Below are 23,404 nucleotides of genomic sequence, written 5' to 3' on the forward strand. Positions count from 1 at the left end.
ATAATTTTAAAAAACTAAGTCGAATAATTGTCAGAGAAAAATTAGTACGCGTCTTTATAACCTGCTATCTTTCTATTATAATTTTTATTATTTCACGATAGATTGTCTATCGTCAATCACTACTTTACAATAAAGTATTGATTGTTGAGTGGTGATCAATAAAAAAAAATAATTGAAAATGGCTAACCATTAATTAAAAACCAAGCTATTAAGTATTTGAGTATTAGTCTAATTTTAACAACTTCGTAATTATGACTTGTGTCACTCATCGTTATTACTGTTATGAGTGTCGGTTTGTACGTGCAGTCTTTATAGAATTTATAAGAACCTCAGTATTTAGCTTAGATTATATACGTACATACTACATAGTAATCAGTTGTGAACATTATAGATATTATAAATTACTGCGAAGCTTATATAACCATAATTTATGTTATGATATAAAGTATTTATATAATTCATATTATAAAAGCAATTCTGTAATTAATTTAGTTTATTTAATTCATATAGTAATTATTCACAGTTATGTTTTTTAATAAGTAACGAATTTAAAACTAAATTAGCTGTGATTTCAAAAGTTAATTTACATACATGTATCACACTATTTACACTACTGTTATAGCAATATATATTTTTTATGAATTTCCTTTTACTGTCCCGTTGCGTGTTGCATCTATTGAAGTATCTATTGCAATATTATATAATGTTCTACGGTTGGGTTCAACGTAAAAATAAACACATACTCTGCAGATTAGCATGATTATTTCTGTATATAAAATCGATTCTATTTCAATAATAAATAAAATGCGGTTGTCAATATTTTTTGAATACCGTGTCTACACTTTAGCTACGAAATGGAGAATAAGCGTAAGCGCACGGTAATTTATTATAATAATGATGAAAACCACATCCAAAAAAAAAATTAAAACCCCTTGTTGTCGAAGGTACAACATTTTCTTTCAGTATTAAATATTAATCATTTTGTTCTATGTTACAGAAATTTCGCACGATGATGATACGTTGTCTGACGACATCGTTGATAATGGTATAGTCATAGTAATCGATGAATAATGCTAGGTAGTTCTACAGAACTCGTCACTCATCACGATGAGCGTCTTGTGGCGCCGCTTGACGATTTCGTATACCACGAAGTAAGTACCAGTGTCCAGTTTGTGCATTAAAAATTTTTTTTCTAAACAAAAATAAAAAACAATCAACATTTTTACAATAACGTATTAAAACGTCCAAAATAATTTAAAATTTAATTATTCAACTATGAATTACACTAATATTAATTGTTTTGTTTTTTTTCGAATGTATCGATTTCTTCCGATCGTATTATACATAACCTAGTTATTAAATACAATTTTCAAAAATATATTATTTAATTGATCTTGTCGTGAAATATATTTATTAACGACTTTCTTACATTTTTACATTTTTTTTTAATATTACGCCATAAGAAAATTCACAGACCCTATTAAATCCACTGACTATTTGTTTACTTTTACTCAATAAAAATCTATCTGAACTTACTTAAAGTCGATGCATTTGATTATGTGGGCATAGGTACTCCTATGTCAGGAAATCTAGACGATGGTACATTATCGGGCAAATTTGGTTATAACGAAGGCGATGAATCGGTAGAAGATCTATTACGATTTGGATTCTCTAGAAAACTTCCTCGGGATTATTCTGATGAAGTTCTGAACGATGAGTTTATTTACGCAGCAAACGTTGTAGACGAAGTAAATACAGTACAGTAGAATAAGTATTATATACTACTATAGACAGTCACTAATTTGGCTATTACATTATATGATTTTTTTTCCAAATCTTCAATATATTTATTTTTTAACAAAATCACAAACTTACTTGTTTACTTAAACATTATTTAACCAAATATAAACAATATAGTATGCTGAATATTTGGAAAATGTGATCGCTTAGAATTGTGATGTGATCCGGCGATTCCTTATGCATATTGTTGGAATAATGAAGAAAGTATTGTCCCAGGTGATGATATTGGCATCATAATAGATCTTACCATGGACGATGACATAATTACCATTGTGCATAACTATATAATTCTTATATTTTATTAATACTAATACTTAAGTATGTTTATTTAAAATATATATTGTATAGATTTTCGTAACCCAATGCATTCATGGTTAGTCATTTTTACATAAAATAATATGTTAAATAGAGCATTTTTACTCGAAAATTTTCATGTAACTTCTAGTGTCCCTGGAGATCGCGTATTGCAATGCATTTATTTATCTTGTTCATAAATTATATCAATTTTCCAACTCACGAGTTATGTCATTATTATACGCCAATGACTTTAAATGATTATTTCGTATTATTAAAACATCCGATTATATTACTACAAAACAAATAAAGTATTAATAAATTAAGGTCACACATTTTCATTTCGTTCTATAACCGTTTGACGAGTGAATTATTTTATTACTCTATTCATCCACAGAGTGAATTAATATGAAAGTATAGCACGATTTAAGATAAAATAAATCGTGGAGTATAGGCAACCTGCATTATACATAGAATACAGAAAGATATTATTTTTAGAAATCTATATAATCTAGTAATGATTTTAGATAAATTACAAAATATTATTCACAGATAGCAGCACATTTTTCATTATATGATTAAAATCTGTACAAACCAGTAAACTATCACTAAAATTCGATAAATATCATAACACAAGATATACAAAAATACAATTATGACGAAAATATACATAATCATTCCTCTTTAGTGAACATACCTTCCGCCCATGGGCATAGCGAGGGTGGGACAAGGGGATAGGCAAGTGCCCCCCTTACACTTCAGACTAAATTATACTTCTTACGCCTTATAAATTGAGTTTTAATGATTTAAAATTGGCTACACCACTGTCCCCCCTGATTGAAATTCTAGCTACGCCCATGATACCGTCTATACTCGTCAAAGGGATAATATTATTGTATGATATTTATATTTATCGTGTTATATATTTTTAAATCGATTAGACAAGCTCGTGTGAATTGTCTTCCGCGATAGTCCCGTTATTACGTCGGTTAGTCAGCAATTGGAATACATCTTTAACATCAATGTTAAGTGTAATCAGACTCTGATGACACTAGCTCTGCAGGGGTGAGTATATTATATTGTATAGCCAAACGAATTGTTCACTATTTTATAATATTATATATCTTTTTTTTATATTTTAAATTTGTTTAGACAAGATAAGGTAAATATAACAAATAACTGATTTACAATAATAATTGATACAACTAGAATATTCTGTGAAATAAAGTAATTCACTCTGACATAAATTAAAAAGCCTATAATATAAATCCATAAAATATTATATAAATGTATAATAGCTGATAAAGCTTTTTACATTTTAAGTAAAAATTCAAATTATAGTTAAAACTAATAAGAATTAATAAACAAAATACAGTTTAAAAATTAAATAAATATCTAGATATAAAAAATAAATTGAAAATTCTATATGTACCTATTTACTCATTTTTTAAGTGACAAACATAGGTACTTATTTTATATTTTAATGACTATAATTTATGACATTTTTTTTTATTTACAGAGGATGGACTAATTTTGTGTTTTACACATTACAATACCTTACTATAAACCCAATTATTTCTGACGACACATAAATAGTCACTATAAGACAATATATAGTACCTTATTTATATAAAACTGCAGTGTGATATATCACCTGGCAAGATCAATTATAATATGCATACATATAGAAAGTAAAAATTAAATAAATTTACCTAGATTAAGTTTAAGCCGCCAATTTGCTGTTAATTAAACTACTTATTTTTTGTATCACAAAATGCCCTTGCATCAATCTAATTTTTTCAATTTTTCAATATATATTTTATAAATTATAATATTTTTCATAAATTTATATATGAGTACTATATTTTAACGTTATAAACACAAATCTTTACTTATTATTTTTTGCTATGGTTTTTGTATATGGTTTATTCAGTAGTATATTGTCCATTTAAGGTCATGTTATAACATGCAATTATCTATGTACACATAAATAAAAATTATTACATCATTGGAATAAAACTATAAATTATTTTGAATGATATAAATATCACAGTCTTCAAATATCATTTAACCAGTAACAGATTTAAAGAGGCGGATATAAACATTCAAGTACTAGGCTTTCACCCGTGTGGACCTCTGTACACTACTCATCCCTTTATATATTTTTTTATACTAGGTACACCAAAAATAGAACAGGAAATGATTCTATCAAAAAATTCGTTCAACCAAACCGATGTGAAAAAACGCGCCGAGATATATGCACCATATATATTATTAATATCGTCCATTATCCTAATGCGTTTTTTTTTTTATATATCGGTTTGAAAAAATAAATTTCTCGTTTTTAATCATTCCAGAATTTATGATATAATTTATGCGCATTTACTTAAGGAATAAACTATTAACTATTAATACATATAGTATATACTAATAATAACATTATATTTTTTATCTTAGCATATTATTGATTCCTAAAAGTTCTATTTCAATATGAATATTTTAAATTTTTTATAGGTAGTTATAGGTATATCTAAATAATTCATAGTTATTTGGTTGTATAATTTAATTATAGTTGAAGTAATTTAACTAGAACTATTTATTAAAAAAAAACAAGAATGTTGCTCTAACCTGTGTAAATAAGTAGGTATATTGCATGCCCTTTGTAATATTTGCGGACTAGGCCTTTTTTTGCCACTTTTTCTAGAATATCGTCTAATAATATCTTTCAATAGCGTATTAGCGTGGTTAATACGAACTACAGTTTTTGATTATAACCAATTACCATGGCATACAGTGTTTGTTATTTTTTATTTATTACCTTGTTTACGAACAAAATACCTTTTTTTTTTTAAAATGTAACAAAATACCTATGTAGACATATCTTAGTTTCGGCCCTGCAGTTTAATCAAAGAAACATAATTACAATTTTTAATTTAAACTCTACTAATTTATTTTTGTGTTTTATACTTTGATTATTTTTATTATTAATTTATATAATAAATAAAGTGAATTATATTTTTCTTATTATTTTATTTAGTTATTTGAATGTTTAACTTATTCTATTAAATAAATACCATGAGGAATTAAGAAACATTTTTTTTATAATATTAATAATTAAATTAAATTTTAAACATTAAATTAGTGATTATTTGTGTGCCAAACTAAAGCAAAAAGATTATAATTATAGTCGTTAGTATAAAATTTAACCTTTTAACTTAAAGATCTAATTTATTATTCCTAAAAATAATTAAATATACTTATCAATAAGTTGGTACATTATTTTTATTTTTATTTATTTATTACCACTAGGTGTCTAGGTCTCAATAAAATAAAATAGTGTCATTGAATAATATATAGTATATACTGTACACAATAATATTGTTTATCCCTTCCCATACTAAATAACTGAGCTCGTTACTATAGTCACTCGTTCACTACTAAATATTTAATGCGATTCGAAGAAAATTAAATACCTATGTTTTAAGTGTATGGAACTAAAATAACGATTTTTAAGGGGTTCAAATCGATCAATATCAAAATGTAAGAAGTATTAATGAATAATAAATTAATAACATTAAAAAAAATAACAATTTATAGTTCAATACTATTTTAAACGCACATTTATATAATTTAAAATTTATATCGTATGATGGCGGGCTTCGAGTTAATTTTGATATCCGATACCATATTTCTTAAATATGTTTTCTTATATTTCTAATTAATAATATTATGATTCGTAGAATGTATAATAAAAATATATTTTATTTTATTTAGTATAAAAACGGAATTATTTTATCCCATAAAATGTGTGTTTAAAAAATTAAATCATAAATATTATAAAATTTTCAATTGAAAAGAACGTTGATAAACTTCTACGGAAACATAAACTATGGTTATCTTTCTAATAGATGATATAGTCAAATGTTCATAATAATAGTATCAGCCCAGTAATGGCAGTAAATAGTAACATTAATCTAATAGACTATATTCTAATAATTTATAATGTTAGAGTACCTAAAGTAGTAATTGTAGATATCTAAACCTGCAGTCGTAGGTCCCAAATTGATGTCCATCAAGTTGTCACCGGCAAAATATGCTATATAACCATAATTATTGTACACATCTGATACCAATATAATAATGATCACGATAAATATTTAACGCAATGTCGTATCCAAGACTTTTGGGCTAAAGCCCCCCCCCTCCCCCGAAATCACTGGTAAGATATTTTTTTTTAATAATGCGTAATGGGTTCATATCATAGAGAAATAATATGAGAGAGTAAATAAATAAAAACAATTTACAAGATCAAAATAAAAACTCGTTTCAACGATTGAGACTATAAAAACACGTTTTAAATGTATATAGATAGGGACCACTAACTCAAGTCTCAACTGTTTACTATTTATTGTAGGTAGAATTTAAATTTTTAACTTAAGTTCTATTCGTAAACACTATAGGTATACCTAGAACTCGTCAGTTATTGTACCTCATACATTTTCTGTGTACGATTTCAAATATACCGGGTATTTGAATATGACATATAGTCATATTATCATCATTCAAGTATAAGACTATGGATTTTAATATTTATATACAGATATAAGAACATCTTATGTGGAAACTTATTATCAACTATCAATTCACTATATCGTATCGACTACCGAGCATGGCTAAATACACTTGGATGTTTTTAACTTGGTTCTGCGCCTGTTGTCTAACTCACGCAGTCTGCTTGCAAAACGCTGACAAGCTTACGTCATAATTAAATATAGTATAATAATATAAAAACATTCCTGCGTCGGCTTTCGATTTAATCGACTGTACAATATTTCGTCCAAGTTGAGAACATATACGATATACCAGTGTATTTGACCATGTTACAAGCATGGGTTAATAGTTCAATGTCGCAATAATAGTGTCGACGTACCGAGTACTGAGGGGCAAGTACCATCCAGTACCAGCAACTTGTAAAATAACTGTAAAAACATCATAATACCTTTAGAATCCTAGATGAATGATATTGTTATTATTGTAGTAAGTTAGTATTTGGCGATCACGATGTTGCAACGACTATAATATATAAATATACTGTCAACTATTAATAATTTGAAGTTGAAGTTGGCATTTTGGCAGGACTTATGAAAAATTTCGAATTACCGATAAGTAGTTTGAATTTCTAAATAGTTTATTTAAGACCACAAAAACAAAAATTAAAATTACTTAGTTTTGAAAAATATTTTGGTTTTTTTATAATAATTATTAAATATATTTTACTCAAAAAATAAGCAGTATTACAGCTATATTTATTGTTTTTAAAATGTAAATATAAAATTATTATTATAAACAAATTATTACCTATTTTTTGAAAAAATCAGTAATTGTTTTCTGATTCATGAAACTTAGTTTCATTTTTTCAATACTATTTTTTTGAATAAATAAAGCTTCGAAAACCTCGACACCGATGACTTCTGACTAGTGCGAAAAGTTACGTAATTTTTAACTTTACTGTACAACCAGGCGCAGATCCAAGGGTGAGGGGCAAGAGGCCATGCCCCCCGTAAACTCTAACAAACGCCACACATGTAAATTTTAAGATGTTTGTTTTGGGCAGCCGATAAAATACAATATGCACATAGTATTGCCTCCCCCCCTCGTAAATATATTTTGGATCCGTGCTTGTGTACAACCAACAAAACAAAACTAAAAAAACACTATTAAAAATACAGTCGGCTTTCGACAAGTTAAAATACGATAAGACTGATAAGAGACGATTACAAACTAAAATGCTTATGAATTATGATATAGTACTTAGTACTTACGATAATAATTCTATAATTACCAATAATAATAAGCTAAACATACACAATGACAATTGTATAGTAAATTAATAACGAAGAGCTTATAAGAAAGTATAAGAAATACATTTGATGGATATAATTCGAATTGTCGAGCGTTTAACGGATGAAATTTCGATTGTTAGATATGTGTTGATTTCGAATTGCCGTCTACTGAGTAGGTACTTAAATAAATTGTTATTATTTAAATCATCATGAGATTTTTAAGAGAATGAGCATTCACTCCGAATTATCGAAAGTTTGAATTATTGAGAGTCGACTGTATATATGTATATTTTCATTGAAGGGATTCAAGTGAAAAGCTTAGGTGGCTTAGCCTTCTCAAAGTTTTTCAAAGTTTCAAGCCCAATAAAAACAAATACAAATAATTTAATATTATTTTCCTTCATAAATATTCTCCAATAATACCAACACTTATATCCTATAATTGTTAATTAAATTCCTAGAAAACGTATTAAATACTACTTCAAGTACTCCAACCATCTAATATCCAAGCTAGCTTTTATCACAATACTTTGACAACCCACCACATTTATTACTTTGAACGAAAATAGCCTCGTGATCTCATTAAAATTATCTAAAATAAAAATAATAGAATAACATTGAAAATTGAATTCATATTTTGAAATAGTGTCAACAATAAATGCTCCCTTCTCACACGCCGCCACACCTATAAAAGAAACTTCAAACTTATAAACTTATTTACCCATTGTATTATTATGTATACAAATTGTAAATATTTTATTTTCTATAAAAAAGTATTGTTCAAGATGTCCATTAAAAGCAATATTTATATTTATAGAATATTTTCTTAATAGGTGTCTACTGCCTACTGTTTACTACCTTATATATTGATAAATAATCTGTCTAAAAAAAACTCATTATATATCCTAAAGAACAATTTTTTATTTTATGAATAAATTGTAAAAAACTACTTATCTACTTCTACTGCAAAATCAGTTTGAATTGGAAACTTTTTAATAAGACAATAAATAATTCTAGGTAACTTGCAAGCATAGTTGCATATCTATATGAAAAAACAACTCTAAGTGAAGTATAGGTGGACAATTTGAACTTAAAACACAATATTTCAAATAGAATTGTGCAAGATACACATGTCTTCTTATATTTTTAAATTGTTAGATACAGTAAGTACAATTTTGGAGTGCACAGGTGTCATATTTTCATATCTTTTTTAGTTTTCTGGTTTTGATTTTGAATACATAATTGAAAACTAAATATTTTCATTACATTATCTATAAAAAAAATATTTAATAAAGATATTTCTAGTAAAGCCAGACAAATGTTTTCATTGTATTTTAGTAGTAGTTAACCTCTCCAATACTCCAATAGCAATACCACTGTCAGTTATTACTTATACGTAGGTATTCGGTACCCGATTTCCTACTATTTTTTATAGATATGCAGATTGCAGATAAATCCCGTAGTCCGTATAACTCCCGTCATACACTCGTACCAAATATACCAATCATAAAAAATTACCTATTACTAGTCTGCTGTTACTGCAAAGTTTTGGCACATCAGACATCATTCAGAGACACGTAGTCATTGTAGGGAATTTTAACGCATCCCAAAATGGTTAAACTGTGGTCGTCGTAATCGGTGAATAAACGACATAACAGCCACTATAGTCACTACTCACTTGCTGTCCTTAAAAAAAAACAGGTTATCATCGTTTCTCCGACAGTCCGACCTCCGCAAGTTCTGTAGTTCTGATTGTCATCGCTTTTACGTATTTTCTTGATGTACAAATTGCACAAGACTTGCCCACCGTTCGTGGTCGTTTCGTGGGTTCTTCATCTTCTTTAAGTGCTGTTCTAAATAATTTTTATTAAAAAATACTGAAAATCGTATTATCCGTTCCTTTTTGTCACTACTTTGCTGATAACATATCCAATTTATCGAATCAATAATCATCGTCGTTCACTCTTTTTGAAGTCTGCGAATCCAGATTCGTTGTTATTACTATTTCATTTTAATTAGTGTATTACTCAGTTTTTCCCTAACTTGTTTAAGTCAGTAGAGAAAGGTAAGTGCAATTTTAAATCTCGGACTTTTCAGTGGATTAGAATTTTTGTATCATCTATATAGTTATATTTTTCATTTTTACTCTAATAGGTAATAGTTTTAAATTCACCCAATCCATCATGTCTGAAGGCGAAGCCGGTACGGATAGTGAAACTAGACCAAAGGGCATTGAAGCTCTTAAACAACATGTTGTCTCCCATAAAGTGGAAGTATCTCTTTGGTGTACAAGATTAGCAACAATTATTTTTACGTTTGCATACATTCTGCCACTTTTCTGGTAAGATCAATTTTCTTTTTTCAATTTATATGTACACCTAACCTTGCTACCCACTTGTGTTTCAAATATAAAATACAAGTTACTTAAAAATTCACATTATTTAGGTTAAAAATTAAAATACCTAGGTACATTCTGAATAAATAACTTTCTATTATAGATATTATCATCATTTTAAATTAATTTTCTGCTATATTAGGTATTTATTTAGATTGATAAAGATAGCCTGTCTTCTAATATTTTGATTAAAATAGTAAACACTTATTTTACTCAATTTTTGATACTTTTGTTAATAAATGTTTTTTTCAATGTGCTGTAAGATATTTAATTATATTCTTATTTATGTCTGAAAGTGAAGCTATAAAATATAATTATATTAATTTATTGTTTATTAATCATAAATCATAATGCAATTATATAATCATGTAATTATGTTATGATAGATTGAGCAGATTAAACCCAGGAGTAGATCTAATAATGAAAAAAAGTTTTAAAATGACAAAATATACATTATACACCTATATTAGTCATAGACTTGTAATTATAAATAATATAAATTAAATACTCATAGTTTTTAAAAATAGTAATAACCACTAACATAGTATAAGATGGTTTAGGTATAGTTAGAGACAAACAAGCATTATGTTATATTAGTATTTATTTATGACCAAATAAATGATATAAAAGGAATTTTTAAAATATTCAATAATGAAAGAAGCAGCTCACGGCCTCGTAACTCATTTATGTCTGCCCTTAACTAAATTTGACGCTATTATAGTAATAAAATAAAAATATAATTTTTTTAAATTAAATTATTTTTTGACTTTTAACAGTAGGCATATAATAGTAATGCAATTGAAAAATAATGATATAAGACATAATAGATTACGTAATATTTAAATTTTATCAATTGTATTCCACATAAAATTCAAAAAATCTTAATTTCAGTCCCTATAAAATTAATATTTGGCTTTGGAATATAATTGGTGATTAAATCGGTGTTGATAATTTATTATGGTCTATACTCTTTAGTACTCATATGTTTTATAAACTGTTAATTTACATTTTTTTATTCAACTCATTGAAAATGTGTATTCATTTTTTTCTGTAATCAAATTTAAAATTTTAATACAAATAATAATTTAAACTTTCTTGGTAAATTGAACTATATTTTGTATTACTTAATAAGAAATATATATCTGAAAAATATTAATTATGTTAATTAGATATCTTGTCTCACTGAACATGTCATAGTATTGTACAAGGCCAGTATGGTATAATCATAATATGACCTCAAATTTAATTACTTATTCTAAAATGTTATTATTTTACCTATATATACTGAATAATGTATGCTACCTAGGTACCCACCTAATTGTAATTATCAATAAGTCCTATTAAATCTAAAATCAACAATAAACCTACCTTAAATAATTTATTATTTATTAATATTCATAAATTTACAATTATTCTATAATATTGTAATATTCAATGAATACCGTGTGTTCAATTTTAAAGGTAACAAGAAATATTTCAAATGCATGACTTTGAGTTTTTTTTTTGCATACAAGACATATAAATATATCTGTTTTTGTTAAATTTAAATTTTTAACTATTTTTATCTATTTAATGCATATACACAGTAAAATAAAAATCACTATTTTTGATACTGAATTTGGGTTTTATATTTGATTTTTTTTGAGCAACTGATCTTTATAGTTTTTGAGTATCTTCTAAATTGACATTTTTAGGACAATCGAAAGTTTTAAATTAACTAATTCGTAAATTTCAGATATCATTTTAATAATTTATTTTGAATAAATCTACAAGGTGTATTTATTATTAAATCAAATTTATAAAAAAATATCATTGGAATTTATCGATAAATTATACCTATAAATGCATGATTAAGATAGAGCGTTAAAAAATGCGATAATTACATATTACCTAATTTAAAAATTTCAACTATTTTAAAAATGTCAATTTTGAAGATATCAAAAAACTGTAAAAATCAAAGTTACTTAGAAAAATTAATCAATCCAAATCAAGTATCAAAAATAGTGGTTCTTATTTCAGAAATTTTTATTTTATCTGCGCAAAATTTATCAAACCTAACAGATGTATTTATATATCCTGTACACTGTAAAAAACTCCGAATCAAACTAAAAGTCTTACGTTTGAAATATTTACTGTTACCTTTAAAATTGAACACGCTGTATAGTATTATTTTTAAGCATTAAAAAAATTATGAATCTTTGCAGGGTGTACACCCACAATCTACATTAACTATTAATCCTACTCATAACACCGCTAAACTAACTTTCTTAGTTATGATAACTATACCTGCAAGTTACAACACTTCCAAAAAATAATATGCTTTAATTTAATTAATTTAAAACATATTAAAATGTAATTTTTTTTTTATTCATTATTGCCTATTAGAGCAGTAATAAAACTCAATAAAAAGGATTTTTATTATAATTTTCTTTACAATTGAATTGATGGAAATGGCAATATTGAAAGTTACAAAATAAAATAGATTTTAAATTGTATAAGAAATTTTATAATAGTTAAGTCACAAGAGTTGGTGTGAGATAGAATAAATATAACTGATATATTTTGTTTTTTATATAAATAAATACATTTATGTAAATTTTTAATTTTTTAGGAATCCAGCTAGTGCATATTATAGAATTTTATTGGCAAATGCAGCTACAAGTGCATTACGTCTTCACCAACGTTTGCCAGCCATGCAAATTTCTTTACAGTTCCTGACACAATTATTCAAAGAAGACAGTTGTCATTACCTATTGTACTCGGTCATATTTTTATATGTGTCACCTAATATTCGTATCCTTTAAATATTAAATATATTATATTTAAGATCAATTAATATATTATTTTTGATTTGAATTTACATTACAATTTAATGTTTTCCTTAACATAGATTTATTTCAGTTGTAATCCTGCCAGTGTTTTTATTTTCAACAGTGCACTTTGCCAGCTATTCTCTAACTTTACTTGATGTAAGTGTAATATTTATTTAATAATAAACATTGTAATGAAAAATCACTAAACATGTTAAATTTATTTTTCAGCTTCTTGGTCAAAATGCATGGTGGGGTGCTCGGCTATTGATATCTTTGGTTGAGTTCCAATCACGAAGTATCTTACGCCTAATTGCCTTCTCTGAAATCTTAGTTATGCCACTCACATTATTCATGTCATTCTTTGGCCGCTCTGGATTGTTATCTATTGTGTTCTACTATCATTTTCTCACATTACGATATGCTTCACAACGTAATCCACATACAAGACTCATGTTTACTGACCTTCGTATAGCAGCTGAAAACTTTGCAAACAAATCAGGCACACCATCTTTTTTGCGATCTGCTATTTTATCGGGTATTGCTACCATTAGTCGGATGGCTCCCGCAGTTCCGCAAAATTAATAATCTTTGACTTATTCATTGTCATTATTTTTATTTAAATGCATGTTGGTGGGATTTATCTAACACATGTTTCATTAATCATTAGTCTTAGAGATATAGAATGCCATTTGGACATACATACTAAATGTATAAGAATTATTGCTTGGATTTTTATGTTTATTTATTATTATTATTTTTATTTTATTTGGTTCCGGTTCTTCTATTTAAATTAAAATGAATATTCAAATTATATTTTAGTATAAATTATTTGTATTCAGAAATTTGTGTTGATAGTATTTTCTTTGTGGACTAAAGTAATTCTATATAATTTTATTTTAAATAATTTTCACAAGTGTTTGAATGTTTGCCATTTTGTTTAAAAAAACACATTTGAACAAATTTAATTTGAATTACTTTAAAATAAGTTTAATTTTATGCGTGCATAAAGACTAAACAGTATATTATACCTTTTATAAATTAAAAACTAACCATATTAAAATTAAAACTATTATTGTTTCTTAATTTTTAAGTGTTCTGTGATTTAAAAAAAAAATATATATATATACATATATATATTATTCTTTTTTTATGAACATAGTATTATAATTTATAAATTATATATGTATTCACCAAATAAATAAAATATAAATTCATCAAATAGAACGTATATAAAAATGCATTTAAGTTTGACTGACACAAGTACAACATTCAATATTGTTTTAGAACAAATAAGAAATTAATTTAATTTTTTGGAACTTTTTATTCTATTTACAATTATTTTAGATGGTATTTTTATATAATATTCCATAAAAATGCCATTTTATAGCCTTGAAAATAAAATTCTAAATTTAATTGCTAAAAAAAAATATATTCTTTATACCTACAATGTTGCCAAATATAACATAAATACTTACTTGTGTAGTCGTGTATAAACCATGTATTGAAATATGATTTTTGTTAATTAATTTTATTATATGTATACACAGTAGGTATCTACTATAAGGTGATTAGAGGTACTTGACTAATATTTCATGTTAGATGCAATATTAAGACGTTATTTGATAAAATTACGTTATAAGCACTTAAGTTTATTTTATTTATATTTTAATCTTTTAACTCACAAACAGTAATAGATTAATTTTATATAAATCATTGTTTTTATTCTTTTGTAAATACAAAATTTTGCCTGAATAAAATTAAGGTTTTGGTTAATATTGTGTTTTTTTTTTAATGTGTAACCGTTCATTTATGGGGTGTAGTGTGTAAGTATGGAAACTCATATTTAAAAAGAAAAAATGTATCTGTAGTTTAATGAATAATTTTAATCCTTTTAAAAATCAACAGTTATTTATATTATACACATAACATTATTAAATATTTCTTAAAATATTTTGATTCTAATGAATTCAACCAAATCTATAATAACAATCTATTACATTTCTCAGGTGATTAATAAATTCAACAATATAATCATGCTAATGACTCACTGACAAAGGTTGTTTAATATTAAACTAGAACATTTTTTATGATTTATTTTGTAGATTAAATTGTAATTAAAACTCGTCATCTACAGTACAAAAAGTACATTGTTTTTAGTACTAAAATTGATAACTGAGTCATCACTTGTTAAAACATTATTGTCCACCATATTGTAATCGTAATTTTAAATTTAATAATTTTCTTCAAATTTAAACTCCAATACTTACCAATAAAAACATGACAAATATTTTAATTTCTTAAATACGTATTAACTTGTAATTTTATAAAATAATTACAGTGTATTATACATATTTATTGGTAAAAATTAGTGATATATCATGATGAACAAGGAATACTTAATACAAGCTATACACTTTCAAGAAAGTAAGTAAATTTTATTGTCTTAAATTGTAATTACATAATATAATACAAATGAGTTGTATAATAATTATTAGTAAAAAATATTTATAAAAAGACAGCCCAGTTTGTGTTTAATACCATATTTTCATAAATCTGTTGATGTCGGTGGACGTTTGGGAGTTGACTGTGTTGAGGAACGAGATAAATCGAAACTACTGGGAGTTACATTTGAATAAACTGATGTAGTATCCGAGCCATCAGTGTCTGATGATGAATAAGAGTCCATGTTCATAATCAATTCTTGTCTATAAGAACTAATAGAATCATTGAGCTGCCGTAACTGGGACAGAAGTTGTAAATCCATTTGACGTAAACTTGCCTGAAACATATAAATAATATCAGAAAATATAAAACTAAATAAATCTAAAATTACAGTTATATACCATTTCATTTCGGAGATGTGCGAGTTTCAGATCAACAGATGATGGTTTCCTGGGTGGAACTGGTGGTTTTTCAGTTGGACGTTTATCAGAATGTTCAGATGGTATTGGTGACTGATGTGTTTGTTTAGGTGAGCCAACGAGTTCCGTTGGTTTAGGCGAATGACGTCTAGCAGGTTCAGGTTTAGAACGTGGTGGTACATCATACAGGCTTAAACGACTAAGGCTTTCAGGTAAAGGTGGTAGTTCGGAATCATAAGACAACGATAAAGGTGATAATAAATCTGAGTCTACTCTCGAAACTTCCACTCCTGACGACACATCGGGCACTGATGGTGTACGGACTGGGCGTTGAGCCATTTCATTATGCAATGAATGTGGAAGCAATGTGAACACTGACCCCACACTAAAACAAAATAATATCAATTGAATCGGTGTGAACATTTACTTGGTTGACCATTATTTATTTATTAATCTACCTAAAGGACAATCGTCACCAGCAAACTTGCAGTCAGGACAGCAAGCTTCAAACGCCACTCGACAAATACCACAGGTATCGTCATTGGCTACCCAGCGCCATTGTGCAACGCCGAGTACGTCTAAAATGTAATATAAAACAAATAGTATAATTTATAAATGATGAACAACATATATTATGTACTAATTTTAGGAAGTAAATAAGATCTGATCTAAAATCAAATAAACAATATTTCTTAGGGTAAAATTCAAATTCTATGTAAAAATTTACGTTCTGACAGGTAAATAAAATAAAATCAAACAAATGACTATATTTGTTTTTAGTTTCTTTTTAATTTTGTTCTGTAATTTTATCATTATTATACCTTACTAATTTCAAATTTAAAACTTGTTTTAAAGTTACTGTATAACAATGATAATATGAAAAATATTAAATTGTAATAAAGTATGTAGAACAATTATAAAATATTATTTAATCAAAAAATTGTATAGATTATTATCATAAAAAAGATTTAAATAGCCTAATGAAAATATCCGGAAATCCTAACGAGTTTTGAGGAGATTTGTCATGTATTATACTAGAGCGATTTTTTAAATTAAATCATTCAACTTAAATTTAGACTTGTGGTAAAAAAAAATCAACCACAGGGCAATAATTCACGCTTATACACCATAACATAACACATAAGATTATCAAAAACCTATTTTTTTAAATTATAATAATTGATAGTAGTCCACTAAAATTTACAAATGAACTACGTATGAGGTATTAGTATTAATTATTTGTAGCCACATTTTAGCAATTGGTGTTATTTCTTTACCTTTGACCACTACTTTTAATTTCTTTGGTGTTTCCGGCATTCGGCACACATCGAAGTTTGGCGAGTTTCAAAAAATATATACTACGGTTCACCGCTTACCTATAATAGTAGGTAAATAAAAATAATAAAACTTAAGAACCGGATTCGGATGGCCGATGGCCGACACAAAATCGACTTTGATTTGACGGCAGAATTTCCTTATCATTATCAAATTGGCTATTGGTTTTTTTCTTAGATAATAAACGACTTGCGCGAACTCTGTCGACATAAAACGAGTAACAACCACTCGCCTACGGACCGTCGCCCATCGGCCCCGTGCCCATTAGTGCACGGGCACAGTATGCAGTTTGTGTACTGTGCAGTGTGTGTGTAATGAGTGTATTGAGTTGTCAATAGTCAGTAGTCGCCAATCCTGTTGATAGAAAATTAATTCACGCGATCACGCTAGTTATTACCTAGTTATATGTTTCAATAAATATGTCAATCAATAACTGCTGTCATCAAATGTTCAGATTTTCATAAAACTGTTTTTCATCACCTCCTGCCCGGGAAAGAAGTCAAACGCCAAAGGTTTTATAACAACAAATCAAATATCAATTTACTTGCATAATACAATAATAGATTGATGATTATTTATTATAAAAAATGGAATGATGGAAGAATCTTAACAATGAAAGTTTTTCTTTAGATTCTTAAAATATGAAGAAGATATTCTACAAAAGATCTATAACAACTCACAATCCCCGGGGAGGCAACTTAGGGAGCATATAAATATTTCACTCAAAATTACCTTTTTTTTTTACCAATTTCCCCTACACTAATTATAGAAAAATGCATCAATTTACTCAACATATTATATACTCGACCACAATACCACATCTGGTGTGAAATATGAGAGGTAAATAAGTGACAGTATGACGTATAATGGAGACAGTGTTATAAACGTTATAATATTAAATAATTAAAATAAAATAAAATACATATAATTATATGACAATAAATACAATATTTTCTGTAATAATAAAAAGAACATAAGCATAGGCTTAGCAAAATTATTAGAGAAAAAAAATAATATATTTTACAAACTTCCTTAAACTATTCAACATATGTATTCCCATAATGTTAAGATCAATATATAAATATATGAATAAATGTTGGTAATTATTACAGGCTAATGACCTTAGATGTTGAAGCCTTTTAACTCAATAGTATAAATAAATAAATAAAAGGTGATGTACATTGTAATTTGTCATGATATTACCATGTAAGAACCTATGAATATTGAAAAGTATAGAGAAAACATAACTACATAAGTATAAAAGTTGCGTCCACATGAAGGGCAAGTGGATTAGGCCCATGTACGCTATAACTATATATATTAATCATTCCGTTTAGAATCTTAAAAGCTAATAAAAGTAATAAATTTTAAATTACCTCAAATAGCTCAAAATATTTTTAAAATGCTGTCATGATGTGTTTAGAAAATGTGAATATATAATTTTCAAAATAGGTTAGCCGGTTAGATCTATGGAATATGGATTACGGTTATTCATTTTTGAATAAATAGCAAAGTTTCAATATTCCATATGAAATCCAATTTTCTACTAGAAATCATTCTCGAATTTGAAGATTAAAACATTATTATAACTTTAAATAGCGATGATGGGTACAAAAAAAAAATTCATAAAACCAATCAGTTTAATGTAAAACAAAAATTTGGGAGAGTCATAACAGATATCTTCAATTTTTTTTTTAAATAATTAAATAAAAAAATACATTTTTTAACTTGTTTACCAAAACATAAAAATAAATTAAAACATGAAATATTTTCAGTTCTTTTCTATGTTAATCTTATTAAAAAACCATAATTACGATATCTCCATTGTTTCAGGAGATTTCGCAATGGGTAAATCCTCGCAGGACACTCTGTATATAAATATATTAGAGACTAGAGTAAAATGTGAATTGACGTTTTATTAAATTTGAAAACAATAATAATATCTAAGGTCCATTTCGCAGGCCGCAGCACTGCCACTTTCGAATTTTTATATCAAATCTCGACAGTATTATGTACTTTTTTTGTATAATTTTCTATAACTAAAATACAATTTTATCTATTAAATCTTATGGGGTTATTTTTATATTTTAATAGTGAGTAAAATACTCATATTAAAATTTAAAATAATTTTTATACCTGAAATTATTTATTAAAAAAAACATCTTATCAACATATAAACTTAAAAAAAGTCAAAAACTTCAAATGTAGATTGTATAACACATGCGTCACAAGCAATATAAAAATATATATATATATATATTCATATGATTTTATAAATATTTCATCGGGCTATATGCCTATATATAATATACCTAAATTATATATATAGTTAGATTATGTAAACCTTAAGTACTAGGTACATTACATTATAGTGTCACTTGGTTATTTGATCGTTAATTATAAGTGATATACGCTGACATACAAATATTTAAATAATATTTTTATTTTATTTATAATATTTCTAAAATCATTAGGTACAATCACATTCACATATGTAACATGTATAGTGAGATAACTGCTATAATTAGGCATAATAGGTATCTATTATTTTTGTATTTATAATATGTGTCATTACTCATTACATAAACGATTTTAAGTATTTTTGGACATAATTGGTTTTTAAGAACAAAAATATAATGTAATTAATTGACAATTGACTACTGAGTTTGAAGTTGTATCTTGTATATTATTAACTATTTTAAATAATAGAACCCAAGACTATAAATTAAAGAATAAAGACAAACGAGAATCGAGACGATATCGAATTATTATAACTAAAGTCTAAAACTCATAATTACACATAATACTAATATAATATTCTATATACTGCTAAACTGCTATTACAATTATTACACTATGCTAAATTACACCTATGTAGCTATGTCTCATATAATTCTATTATGTTGCATTACTATATTATAGTAGTTACTTATGTACCGATAAAATTGTATTTACAAGGCAACGGCCCAAAACCCATTTAAAGACAGCGGCCCACTGTCCTCTATGACAGTAGACCACTGGGCCAGTCCACCCCTGGATAATAAGTACATTATTTAAAATTAAATTTATTTTCCTTCCTAATTAGTTTATGACTTATTTATATAAAAAAAAATTCATTATTTAATGTCGATAAATTTTGAAGGGAATTCGGCAAACAATAATATGTGATTCGTTATGAACTAATTTAAAATTAGTTTATAATGTATAATATTAAATTAGTTCATAACGAATCACATATTATTGTTTGCCGAATTCCTTTTAAAATTTATTGACATTAAATATTGAATTATTTGATTTTTTTTTGGTTTGGGGGGTGTCCAGACACCGTGGACACTCCCCTCCCAAATACACCATTGATAATAGTATGACTCATCGGTCAGTTTATTTAAAATCCATGCTATCAAGTCGTAACTTAAAAATGAAAATAGAGTATAATTTACTATTTAGAATAGTACGTACTTTAAAAAATTCATTTGAATATATATTTTCGTATGGGTATAGGGGCTTTTTTTTTGGGGGGGGGGCGAGGTTGTGGTGAAAATCTTCCTAAAGTCACTATAACATTAATTTATTATTTATGCAATTGAAAAAAATCCTTATAATATAGCCTATAGCTCCTTTTCTAAATACGTTATTTTATAATCCCATGAATTTCAGACTTTTTCATTCTATAATTTATTATTTTTCATCAATAGTCTGCTAATTCACTTCTTATCAATAGTTAAAATATTTTAATAGATACGATAGGTACTTACAGTTTTTGTCAAAGGCATTATACCTTATTAGTTATTTGTCTTTCTTTATTTCTAATGCTCTATAGTCTACGAATCTATTAAAGATAATAAGGCATACACACTAAAGTTAGGTATCTTCTTACTTAGATAGGTACTATGCGTCTACGTACAATATAGGTACACATTAAAGCTCATTCGAAAATTCAAAATCTATTAATATCCACAAACTATATTTAAATATTATATTCTTATTTTATTTTTTTAACATTCATTAATTTCATTCAATCTACTATAGAATATAGATCTATGTATACTACCTAATTGGAAGCTGTAATCGTTATCTATATATATTATGTAGGTAGGATGTAGTGTGGTAATGTGGCTTGTGTGCTTGTTACGCTATATTATGTAAATATGTAATTGCTGAGCTGTAATACTTATTGGCAAAAGCTAATTAAAATTAAAAAAAACATGTTATTTTATTGGCATTTTAATATGTGTCTTAAAATATTAAATCATTAATATTTTTATAACCTTTAAACAACTATAGATATTAACTATATGGGACATATTATATAGGTACCTATTAATTATTTAAATTGTTGATAACCTCTCAACTTGATATTACCCTATTAAATCAGCCGTAGTATCATAGCATTAGTACCTACTATAAATAATAAATTATAATAATATTATAGTCCACGTGAACCTTCTTATTACAGTTTATAATATGCGCGTGCGTCTACGTCTATAGAAGCTAGCCAACTAGGTATATCAAATTATGTCATTATAATGTATTTATGACTTATGTGTACATTATAATTAATATATGTACTATTATGTTACAGAGATATTTCTTTTACTTACATTTTAATCAGTGACGAATGTAAGGAAAAGGCAATAAGGTAATACCAACAGTTAATAATCAACAGAGTTCCCCTTTGACCGTGTTTTTTTCGTAATTTATTGTAATATTCAAAAATTGTTTATATAAATACATTAATACATTATTATAATCTTGTTTACCGGAAAAATTTAATTACACGTACTGATATATTATATACAAATCCTCCATGAATATAAAACATGATATAAGTACTACAGAAGTACAGATAGGCGTAGGTAATCATATGGGTAAAAGGTAAATATTTGTTTAAATACTCTCCCCTTTGAATGGCCCAGGTAGGTACTGATTTTAAATGTGTTTATATTGACTATATTCCATATTATACATTTATACTTACAACTTATATAGTTATACGATGACTTATAGTTATCTAAGTATAAACTATAAGAGTATGTAATACGTATTAATGTACCTATTGTATTAATTATACATTATACTATTTTTCTATATTTTAAAAACCGTAGACTGAGAACCGTTGTCCAGTTTTACTAATATATTTATGACACCCGCTACATTTATGTACTTAGCTGAGTCTTGAAAATTGTGAAGTTTTTATTTTTGACAAAAAATAATATCGTTATTGACGTTATCTATATAATGTACTGTGAAACATTATTGTAATTTAAATTCTCTATAGCCTATAATATTACCTATGGTCTAAAGTTTAAACTTAAACGCAGAGCGCTTATTCAATTTCAATGAAAATGGGTGTATTCAATTATTATTTTCTGTCGTTTAAATTTTTATAGGCCCAACATAACTTGTTAAATAGGTTATATTATTAATGAATCATACAAGTTCATTGATAAAAACTCAGACAGTCAGATCATTAATAAAGTTACCTTTGCTAATCTTTGCATTTTATATGAATTAACATCATATTATTTAAAACCTGATACGCTAAATTTTAATTCCAAATATTTTAACATAAATTATTAGGGTAATACAAGTACTTACCTTATTATTAGTATACATACAGACCATACCGTATGTTCAATAATAAAGGTACCTAACATACTAACATAAAATATTTGAATCCATGACCCTGAATATATCATTCAGGTTTTTTTTTAACAGCATAAATGACTTTATATTCCAATTATTTTAAAATATTTTTTGCTTGTGCACAGTAAATCAATTGTTCTTTGATGTTACACTATTTTTGATTCTGAATTTGAATTACATCGATTTTCTACTTTTAACAACTGATATATTACGTTTTTAACTATCATAAAAATTGACTAATTGCAGAGAGTGGATTAAATTTTTGATTTATGTACGTATGCTGTAGGTAGGTACCTATTTAATATTTATTATATTTTATTTTTAACATTCTATCTACAATTTAATAAAAATAAGTTCCACGTCATTTCTTATTTTCGAAACTACAATATAAATTTACAAAAAAATTAAACGAAATCA

General features: G+C 26.3%; 2 protein-coding genes across 2 annotated transcripts; one reads left to right on the forward strand and one right to left on the reverse strand.

Moving 5' to 3' along the window:
- Positions 1-9,614: 9,614 nt before the first annotated feature.
- Positions 9,615-13,956, forward strand: LOC113553587 (Krueppel homolog 2). The gene is made up of 5 exons (XM_026956980.1): positions 9,615-10,002; positions 10,092-10,278; positions 12,944-13,125; positions 13,234-13,301; positions 13,374-13,956. Exons 2-5 carry the CDS (start codon positions 10,121-10,123, stop codon positions 13,725-13,727), a joined length of 762 nt encoding a protein of 253 aa, XP_026812781.1. The 5' UTR covers positions 9,615-10,002; positions 10,092-10,120; the 3' UTR covers positions 13,728-13,956.
- Positions 13,957-15,559: 1,603 nt separating this feature from the next.
- On the reverse strand, positions 15,560-17,465 carry LOC113553588 (leucine repeat adapter protein 25-like). Its single transcript, XM_026956981.1, has 4 exons — positions 17,284-17,465; positions 16,465-16,584; positions 15,989-16,391; positions 15,560-15,924 (listed from the first exon to the last, which is right to left on the reverse strand). The coding sequence occupies exons 3-4, from the start codon at positions 16,343-16,345 to the stop codon at positions 15,691-15,693; spliced, it is 591 nt and encodes a 196-aa protein (XP_026812782.1). The 5' UTR covers positions 16,346-16,391; positions 16,465-16,584; positions 17,284-17,465; the 3' UTR covers positions 15,560-15,690.
- Positions 17,466-23,404: the final 5,939 nt, after the last annotated feature.

Source organism: Rhopalosiphum maidis, chromosome 2, assembly GCF_003676215.2.
Source record: "Rhopalosiphum maidis isolate BTI-1 chromosome 2, ASM367621v3, whole genome shotgun sequence".
In the NCBI taxonomy this organism is placed as follows: Eukaryota; Metazoa; Arthropoda; class Insecta; order Hemiptera; family Aphididae; genus Rhopalosiphum; species Rhopalosiphum maidis.

Bases quoted from the DNA above. Each gene is read 5' to 3' on its own strand.
- LOC113553587 (XM_026956980.1), top strand. From the start codon at position 10,121: ATGTCTGAAGGCGAAGCCGGTACGGATAGTGAAACTAGACCAAAGGGC. The intron at 10,279-12,943 runs GTAAGATCAATT...TTAATTTTTTAG, and splicing joins TACATTCTGCCACTTTTCTG to GAATCCAGCTAGTGCATATT. The intron at 13,126-13,233 runs GTATCCTTTAAA...GATTTATTTCAG, and splicing joins ATATGTGTCACCTAATATTC to TTGTAATCCTGCCAGTGTTT.
- LOC113553588 (XM_026956981.1), bottom strand. From the start codon at position 16,345: ATGGCTCAACGCCCAGTCCGTACACCATCAGTGCCCGATGTGTCGTCA. The intron at 15,925-15,988 runs GTATATAACTGT...TATATGTTTCAG, and splicing joins CACATCTCCGAAATGAAATG to GCAAGTTTACGTCAAATGGA.